Genomic DNA, 10083 nt, shown 5'->3' on the forward strand with positions numbered 1-10083 from the left:
CAGGGCCTTTGTACATGCTGCCTCCCACCACAGGGCCTTTGTACATGTTGCTACCACCAGTTGGAACTTGTCTCTCTCAATTTCACCTGCTTAGCTCTTACTCATCCTTCTCTTAGCTGTCGTCTTTTCTCAGAGAAGACTTTCCTGGGACAAATAAACATCCCTCCATTTATGTTTATAATATAACACACCTGTCTCTCAAGTATGAGTTTGGATTTTGCATTCATTCACATTAAGGCCATTTAGTCTACAACTTCTAAGGACACCATCAAAAGTATATGTATGTATCTGTGTGTCTATCTTTCTGCGTCTGTGTGTGTGCCTTTGTCTGTGAGTCTGTGTATATATCTGTCTGTGTGTCTGTCTGTGTCTGTGTGTGTCTGTATGTCTGTTTATCTGTGTCTCTGTGTGTTTCTCTCTCTCTCTCTCTCTCTCTCTCTCTCTTTCTCTCTCTCTCTCTCTCTGTGCGTGCGTGCGTGTGTGTGTGTGTACGTGTGCACACTCATGTGTGTAAATCAGAAGAAAGCCTTAGGCACAGTTCTCCAGTAACCATCCACTTGTTATTTGAGGCAGGGTCTCTCACTGGCCTAGAGTTTACAAGGAGGCTCATCTGGCCAGCCAGGAGCACCAGGGACCTTCCTGTCTCTGCCTCCTAAACTGGGATTACAGTGTGTCAGCTTTATATTTGGGTTCTGAGGGTTGTACTATGGTTTTCATGCTTGGGAGGCAAGCACTTTCCCAACGGATCCATCTCCTCTGTCCAAGACTTGTTTTTATTCAGTCGCTAATGTGTAGCACAGTCCTGGCTTTTCTTGTAGGAGTTAGTGGAGATTTGCTTAACCAGGTCTCTGTTTGATTGATAGGTGTACCTGGCATTATCTCACAGCTTCGCCTAGCAGAAACACCTCCTCCAATATGGCTTGGAGTTCTAGGACTCTGACATTTCTAATGGTTTGACTTTGCAAAACAAATCATTTCAGTGAAAATCATGAAAGACATTCTCACGAGTTAGCAGCCGTCTCTAACCTCCAGTCACACGGTACTTACATGCTTGGATTCAGTGCCTCTGTTATAATCCGGGCTGCCAAGGAGTAATAATCAAGGCCAGCATACAGCTGGTTGAAAAATCTTGGATGGTCTGTAACAGGAAAACAAAGTATTCACTTTCATAGCAATGGGGCCCCAATGGGTCTTTCACACATAGGTCAGCCCAGTGTGGTTGCACTTAAAGGACTCTCAGAATCAGCGTAGACATTGATAGAATGGGCACAAAGGGCCTCTGAGTTCTAGGAATGGTCTGCGCCTATTCTGGGCCATGAGCTGAGTGAGTCGTATTTCTCTACCTTATTATATGTAATTACATTTCAATTGAAAAGGTACTTAGCATATAGACAAAAACACCTGTTGAAGCTCCTTTTCTGTACGTGGATGTGTGTACATATTTATGCATGTGTGTAAGTGTGTGTGCACAGGCATGTGTGTGCATGTGTGTGTGCCTTTCTCTGAGTCTGTGTGTGCACACAGGCCAGAGCTTGGTGGCAAGTGTCTTTCTCAGTTTCTCTTCACCTTAGTGTAAGAGGGAGTCTCTCATCCCACCCCGAGCTAGCCCACTCAGCTACCCCGACTGATCAGTAGGGCCGTGTGATGTGCCTGTCTATCTCCCCGCAGCTGAGTTTACAGGTGTGTGAAGCCTCAGCTGGCTCTTTAAGGTGGGATCCAGAAAGACAGAACTCTGGTCTCCATGGTTGCATGGCCAGCAGGCTATGAGGATCCATACCCCGCTGTGATCCATTTTCCCCCATCCCACAATGAAGTGCTTTGCCATAACTCTTTCTCCAGGTCAGCATTTCTCAGTAAAGCTGGAGAGATCGAGAGCTTTGCTTTTACTTCTGGTCTCTCCTGCTATTCGCATCCACCCGAGCCCCTGAGAAACAGTCCTTAGCACCGTTCCCCAAGTGTCACAGATTTCAATTGTTCACCTATAGTGGCAGTCAGAGAGTGGCCTTTCTGTTTCTCCTGCACAGCCTGACTGGCAAGAAGCAGATGGAGTAGCAGCTGTGACTCATCCAGAAGTTCAGAAACTTCCGGATTCAAACTATTTCAGACTCCATCTTTAAAACCTTGTTTGTCATGGAGTAAGAACCTCCTGCTCCTCCCACTCCGCCTCCCCTCCCTCTTCCCCTCCCTCTCCCCCAACTCGCCCCCTCACTCCCATCTCTCTCCTTACTTAAAAGGTCTCATAAAAGTCCCCAGCTTTTCAAGTGTGAATCTTCACACCAAACACCAGGCTAACCAGCTTGACATTCTCAGGCATAAGAAACACAGCATGATAAAAAGCACAAAGGCAGGGGGGGCCTTTCTAATTTGGGATGTGTGGGAAACTTTGGTTATAGAATTTAATGTGGGTTTTTCCCCCTCTCTCTCTTTCAACCATGGGTTCAATAAAGGAAACCCAAATCGAAGCAAATGCCTTTTCAATGAAAGCATGGAAAACTCCCTCTGATCTGGCAGAGACAACCAGACTTCTCTGCAAGTGATTTTAATAGGCTTTTTAAAAGTTCCGTGTTAATTTATGATTGATTTCCATGGTAACATTATGGAAAATACTCAGTAAACCAAAAACAATCTACTGCATTAAATGTCACTCCCAACTTCTGACAGGCACTGTAATAATGAAGGAGTTGTCTCTGCTTAGGAGATTCTAACTGGGTTTTAGATATATGTGCCAGGCTTTCCCAAGGGAACTTAATCCAATTATTTTTAGTTGGGATTTTATGGCGTTCTTTCCACTAAATTTAGTTCAGTGTCAGAACTCACAGAACATAGCGCCTGTGTAGATTAAGACACTGGATTACCTTCTCGGCACACGATATTTCAGAAATCAGCTCCGCCTCCACCTTTGAAACATCTTCCTTGGGTATTTGTCCAATGGCAGCAATCCAGCTAGTGACACAGTGCCACTGTTTACTGAAAGCCACAATAGTGATGGCATTCGTGTGAAAATCACAACAAAATCTAACATTTACTCTTTTCTTTTTTATGAGTCTTGACTATCCAGGCTATCCTTAAATTCACTATGCAGCTGAAGGTGACCTTGAACTCCTGATCTTCCTGCCTCCATCTCCTGAGAGCTGGGATTATAGGGGTGAGCCACCATGCCTGGTTTATGCAGTGATAGGAATCGAACCCAAGGCTTTGGGCATATTAGCCGACCACTATACCAAGTGAGCTCTATCTGCAGGCCTCTTATTTCTCTTATAGACATCTAAAGATTTTATTTTTTTATTTTGATTCTGAAAGAGTTGATCAAATGAGTTGGTAATTAGAAATTGCCAAGAGTAAACCAAAATCCTCTGAATAAATCTATTTTTGTAGATTTTCTTCCTTCTTTCCTTCCCTTCTTCCTCTTCCTCTTCTTCTTTTTCTTCTTCTTCTTCTTCTTCTTCTTCTTCTTCTTCTTCTTCTTCTTCTTCTTCTTCTTCTTCCCCTCCTCCTCTTCCTTTTCCTCCTCATTCTTCTGGCATACTCTGGGCCATAGACAAATTTTTAAGTCCCATAACATAGTCACATAACCAAAGTAATGTGAGAGTTGAATAACTAATATATAGCAACTATAGTGGAAATCTTGGACACAAATGGAAGATGGCGATCTATCAAGAAGGGAGAGACAGGGATTTCAGGGTTCACACATTAACCGATTCCCTGACAATTGTTCTGGCCTTGAAAACAAATCTGCATTAGGGATGAAAGGGGTCCATGTAAAAATCTGTATCAGAGCCATGGTTTGTTTGACCCATATGTCTTGTTCTTTAGACACCGGAACCCTCATTCTTACTAAGAGGCAGAGTAAGTCAGGGACATGACAGGGCCTTACTGGTTTTGACGCTGAAGTGGATGACATCTTGGCAGAGTTTGAGCAGCTTTTCCTGTGACTCTCCTGTGTCCCTCATCTCCAGGTCAAGGAGCTGCTTCAGCTGCTCAGGGGGCTGCCACTCACATACCTGGAGATTGAATAATAGCCTGCGGTTAACCAAGTGGAGGTTCCCAGTGGAGCCCATGACAGGGGTATTGGAGGAGCCAGAACTCAGTCCCAGGGTAGTTCTGAAAGAGCAGAGGACACATGAATTTAAACCTCTCGGGGCTGCAGCCCAGCTCAAATGGAGCTACAGGAACAGTATGGATCCAGCGGGATCCAGAACGATCCATTCAGACCTCCTAGGAGAAACAACATGAGACTGGTGACAGATGTCAGGGCAGAGTGAGGCAGGCTGAGATCGGGGATGACTCACAGAATGTTCTAGGTGGAAATGACATGGGCTGGAAGACTAGGCAGCCTGCAGCATCTAAGACCTTATGGAAGTGTGCTAGGACCGCGGCATAAACCAGAGGAAAGAGAAAAGCATCATGCAAAGCAAGACACTGTTTCTGAGTGCTCTCTCTTCCTTCCCCACACAGTCTGTCAGCCCAGCTGCCAGAGCAGGCCTCTTTCCCTCAAACGTTATCATATATTTCTGCTCAAACACCTTCACCTACTTCCCACCTTCATCAAGATCAATGTAGAAGAAAGTATGGATACATAAACTCATCCTATGTGAGCTGCTTCTCTGCCTGTGTTTCTTCTCTGGCACACCTACCTCCTGGCTAACTAGCCCCTCTCTTCCTGGGACATGCCAAGTTTGTGCACACTGCTGGGGTCTCCACATGCCACAGCCTCTGCCTGGAATGTCTCTCTCACACCCACCTATTCTATAGCTAGCTCTTCCTTTAGTAGATCTTTGCTGAAACGTTTCAATTATTATTCATTGACAATTTTGTCTGTTAACGTTCCCAGTTGCCCATGAGAACCCTTTTCCAGGCATGACAACCCTCTCCTTCCACTCTCTGTTTTCCATAGCAGGTATCACCAAGCTGGCCACTCATCTGTCCTATACATCCTATACTGTCCTATATTGTCCTATCATCACCACAGGGCCAAGATGGGCTTGTCTATCCATGGAGACTATTCATCACTGTTTCAGAGCCCCTCAGTAAAGAAGGACCAGGATCAAGTGTAACAGTGGTGAAAGGGTTACAGAAGGGTGTGTTTGAGAGAAGGCGGGGAGCATGAGGCTTAAGTCCACTCACACTAAGACATTCAGTGGAGATGTGCAGAGCAAGCGAATGAGTAAGTGGAGAGGGGTAGATCAAGGTGGGCTTTATCAAACTCTTGGGAAGGATCAGGAACAGAACTCTTGGCTTCCTAGAAGGATACCCCAGGGGAAGGTGTTCACATCTCAGAAGGAAGCCACAGGGATCCCAGGAGAACATTGCCACTTACGGCACTTATGAATGGAATAGCATGGCAGGAATGACCTCTGATAGGGAGAATGACAATGAGGGAAGAAGGGAGACCTTCTAGCATGGTTTAATGGGGCCCAAGCCAAGAATAAAGAGCATCCAGAGAAGAATATGCTGCCAAATGATGCTGCAAAGCCAAGTGAAGGACCAATAAGCCCTCACGGAATTCATCACTATGGAGGTGTTCTTGGCACCGGCAATGTGACTAGAGAGGTGGGGGTGGAGGTGAGATTGGGGTGGAGTGGAGAGGTAGGAGGTGAAGAAAGAGAGGGAGGGACTGTAGACATCTTTAAAAAGCTTGGTGGTGGAGGAGCGGGGAGGGGAGGGGAGGCTAAGGTGAGAGACCAGGGAATAGAAGCAGGCTAGAAGCCAGGGAGGTGGGAAGTAGAGGAAGCCAGGGAAGCTTTCAAGCTGCCTGGCAGACAGAGGTGAGTCAAACGTGCCTGAGACTACCCACAGGAATGTCATGGGCCCATTCAGCTATCCACATGAGTCTCAAGGGAACGCTGATGAGGGAAAACTGTCTCAGAGGCTGCTTAAGACCATCATCTGCATGATTTACTGGGCCCAGGAGCTGTAGAGTTGGAAAGAACAGTGGACAGCAGGAAGTTGAGGGGCTGGAATGGACAGGCTACAGGGAACACAAGGGAATCTGGGGCAGGGGGACGGAATTGATCTGGATCTTTTCACGTGCGTGTGCGTGTGCGTGTGCATGTGCGTGTATTTGGGGTTCTTTAGCTGGACTGCTGAGTTCTTAAACTTGGGGTCCTGTGCTCCCCTCTCTTTTAATCTCCTGTGGGTCTCCTATGCCATCTGTCTTTCTCAAGCTCTTCTGCAAGAGGCGCCCCTTGCTCTGAGAGCATCTTGCCCGTCTGCAGTGCTTGCCAGCTTTCTTTGCTGTCTTGAGCAATGACAGTACCTGTGTAAGTTCTCTCAGCCTTCCTAAAACTCATGTTCTCTTTACACTCTACTTCAGGGTGCCGCTCCTCTGTGAACCTTCAAAGAGTCTTTCCCAAACTCACTGCCTTCTCACTGGGACACCCCCCCCCATTCTCTTTACAAATGAAAATTTACCATTCTAGTTGGATTATAAAGTCATTTTGAAACTGGGCCTTTATCTTATGCTTTCTCTATTTCCTCGAGGGCTCAATTTAACGCCTTTCAAGTAGCCAGCATTCAGTTAATATTTAATTACTGAAAAAAAAGAGTCTAGCTTTAAAAAAAAATACAACATAGCCAGACATGGTGGCTCATACCTATAATTCCAGCACTCAAGAGGCTAAAGGAAAAAAGACCAATTTGAGGCCGGCCTGGGCTACATAGATCTTATTTCAAAAAACAAATCAAATCAGCATGTCAGAATGATTGGGGTGAGGCTCCTGAGACTCTACCTCTTAGTGGAGGAAATATTGACAGCTGATGGATGATGAAGGAGATTCGGTCTCTCTAGGGGTGTGGATCCTGACAGAATGCCCATGCTGGCATTTATTTGGCACTAATATAGTGGGGGGGGGCATGGAATCTCTCCTGTGTGTCCATTTGCTGGACCATATCTGTACACAGAAGCACACACAGGCCAGTCCTACACACAGAAGCATGAGAGTAGCACAGATTGGTGTAATTGAGTTCATAAAAGAAATGAAGAAGGGGACAAGAAGGGGGAGGAGGAGGAGGAGGAGGAGGAGGGGGGGGGAGGAGGAAGACTAGAAATTGAGAAAGGGCATGGGGATCATTCTGGCAGTAGCTGGAAGGAAGATTGAGGGTGGATAGGATCAGAATACATTGCAAAGGGGCTGGAGAGATGGCCCCACGCTTAGGAGCACTGATTGTTCTTCCAGAGGACTTGGGTTTTATTTCTAGCATCCACATGGCCATTTACAGTCATCTATAACTTCAGCTCTGAGGATTCTGCCACCCCCTTCTGGCCTCTGTAGGTGCTGCATACACATGGTGCACAGACGTGTGCATAGACAGTAAAAATATAACTACATATTTAAAAAAAACATCATATACATGTTTGAAAGTCACAAAGAATAAATATATTTTAAGGCATAATAAATAATTAAAAACCAAAAGTTGCTGGCAGAGAAGTGTGCTGCTAACCAAACAAGATTCAAAGTATTTCAGAGACGTGCAGAGAAGTCTGATACTAAATTGTAAATACGAGAATGAATAGAAGCCACCACAACCAGTTTTGTCCTGAGCGTGACTATTCTGTCCACGTTCAGAGATCACAACAATCTAGTCTATTAGTTTTCTAATTAGTGACCCACATCTCAGAAAAAATGCCATCATCTTTGAACTCAGCTACAAATGGCATTTATTTGCTATTAATACAATTGGGGGAGACCTCTGCTATGTGTCCGTTCATTGGTAATTCAATTTCAACAGAAAGAGTGACTGGGATGATAAGAGGCAGTACAGCCCTTGTTCCTGGTGTGTATGGAGATGTTAGGAATATGGACACTGAAGCCATAGCACCTGCATTTAGCCTCAGCTAAACGTACTCGTGTGTGATGTGGTTGAGATACAGGGCCCTTGCTTTCTCCCTCCTCTCTAAAATAGGAACAGTAGCATGTCTGCTGTTTATGGGCTCATGTAACTATCGAGTGTGTGTGCTTCTGTGTGTGTGTGTATGTGTGTTTCATGTGAGAACATATGTGTGTGTGTATTTCATGTGAGAACATATGTGTGTGTATAACCTCACATTCATATGTTTGCCTGTGTGAATAAAGGCCAGAGGACAACCTTTCCTGTCATTCCCGTAAAGATCCTTTCCACTTTTTCAATTATTATTATTTTTTGAGACAGTTGCTCATCGGCCTAGAGCTTTCTCAAGTAGGCTTAGGTGGCTGGCCAGTGAGCTCTAGAGATGTAACTGTTTCATCCTCAACTGGTTGATATTTCAAGATCAAACACTGCACCCAGCATTTATATGTGGATCAAATTCAGGTCCTGATACTTACATGGTAAGCATGCAAATGAATTATCTCCCTGGTCCCATTACAAAGGGATCAAATATGCAGTGCATATGGCCTGGGCCTAAGGATGGTACTTAGCATACAGTACCTACTCCCTAGAGTAGATGGCACTGGTGGCAAGTCTTTACTTGAGACTAAATCTGAGCCAATATTTTAATCCTAGACCCAACAATGCTACCACACAGCAGTCATATTTAACAAGCACCCTATTTGTTTTCCACCAGTGAAACAGGAAGATGCTTAAGGAAGCCAGCCACATGCTCCACAGGGCAGAATCAATAGAACTCCGGCTACCAAACGGGGCAGGTACTTCCTCCTGTGCTGCCTGGCCTCCAAGTCCTGGCCTCCCAAAAAGTAAGGTCTGGAAGGGAAGAGCCAGGCTTAAAGGAAAGATGATAGGAAGTGGAGGCCAGGGAGGGAGATGGCCATATCTGTGGCATTTGACATCCCCCTGAGACAAAGCTCTAGAGAAATGAAAGTTTGGAAAGCCTCCCTTTTGGTCAGTCATACAGATGTGGGAAATATCTGGGATTTTAAACACTCCCCTCTCTGTCTTTTTGTCTCTGTCTCTGTTTCTCTCTGTCCGTCTGTCGTCTTTCTCTCTGTGTGTTTGTTTCTCTCTGTGTGTCTCTCTCTGTGTCTCTCTCTGTCTCTCTGTCTCTGTCTCTCTGTCTCTCTGTGTGTGTGTGTGTATGTGTGTGTGCACACGTGTGTGTGTGTGTGTGTGTGAATATGGACCTGTGTATGCCATATCTGGAGGTCAAAGGAGAACTTCAAATATCTGTTCTCCTGGTCTTCTTTGTTTGAGATGGGGGTTTCTTGTTCATCTCAGCCGTGGACAGCCTGTAGCCTGTGGCTTCCTTGTGTCTTGTCTCGACCTCCCACCTCGTGTAGAAACACTGGAACTGTAGATTTTTGCCACAGTGCCCAGCTTCACACGAATTCTCTGGGGATTTGAACTCAGGTCCTCACACTTGCACAGCACATTCCTTCTCCACTGAGCCATCTCGCCGGCCCCACTCCTAGGATTCCCTATGTGTTTTCTTTTTTTACCTTTTCATTGACGTTGGTCGCTTTCAAAACCACCTCTTCCATTATTAGCCTACAGGCTTCTTCAACAAATTTTTCTCCAGCTTTCACATCTGTTTGAGGTCCATTAAGTACAACCCCATCCACGAAGACAGGGATCTTCTTACCAGGGGTCATCTCCTTCTGGTCAGTGTCTCCTAGGAGGGCACAGGGAGAGTGGGTTTGAGAGCTCACACCATGAACACAAAGAAACCAAACAAAAACTCTGCAAACGGCGTACGTTCACTTCATATTTTTTTAGGCTCTCCCATATGCCTGTATTGTATGTTGAGCACGTTTCCCCTCAGACCCCCCTGTCCTATCTTCCTTGCCCCTGTCTGCTCCTGTCAGTCTCCCTGTCACAGGCATGTCTTCACTTCACAGGTGAAGGTTCCCCTGTGTTGTAGGGTTACTCACAGTTGTTCACCTAAGAAGTCCTACAGAGCTCATAATTCACAGGATAGGTGAAAACATCTTACGGTGTGACCTTCTTCCTATCGGGCAGTGAGAGTCCATGGAGTAGAGAGCCAGTCCTTCAGTACTATACCAAGTCTGACCCCAAAACGTGGCCAGGGTGCACAGTGCCCATGCTCAATGGCAAAGTTCAAATACAATGCCTTCTGTAGCAGAGGGATATCTTTCAGAACACTGCTTCTCAAAGATAGTGAGACACTTAGTGACATTCTCACAGGGGCAC

At 45.7% G+C, this 10083-nt stretch overlaps 1 protein-coding gene across 1 annotated transcript in view; it reads right to left on the bottom strand.

Annotated features, from left to right (window-relative positions):
• Gadl1 (glutamate decarboxylase like 1) overlaps window positions 1–9575 on the bottom strand; it is a 141517-nt gene extending 131942 nt beyond the window's left edge. The window contains exons 1-3 of the mRNA XM_028767413.1: window positions 9372–9575; window positions 3875–4001; window positions 1048–1138 (exon numbers count right to left, since the gene is read on the bottom strand). Of these exons, the coding sequence (XP_028623246.1) occupies window positions 1048–1138; window positions 3875–4001; window positions 9372–9524 (371 nt within the window). The 5' untranslated portion in view covers window positions 9525–9575. The remainder of the gene's footprint in view (window positions 1–1047; window positions 1139–3874; window positions 4002–9371) is intronic.
• Between the last annotated feature and the right edge of the window lie 508 nt (window positions 9576–10083).

Source organism: Grammomys surdaster, unplaced genomic scaffold, assembly GCF_004785775.1.
Source record: "Grammomys surdaster isolate TR1022 unplaced genomic scaffold, NIH_TR_1.0 172, whole genome shotgun sequence".
Taxonomy (NCBI): Eukaryota; Metazoa; Chordata; class Mammalia; order Rodentia; family Muridae; genus Grammomys; species Grammomys surdaster.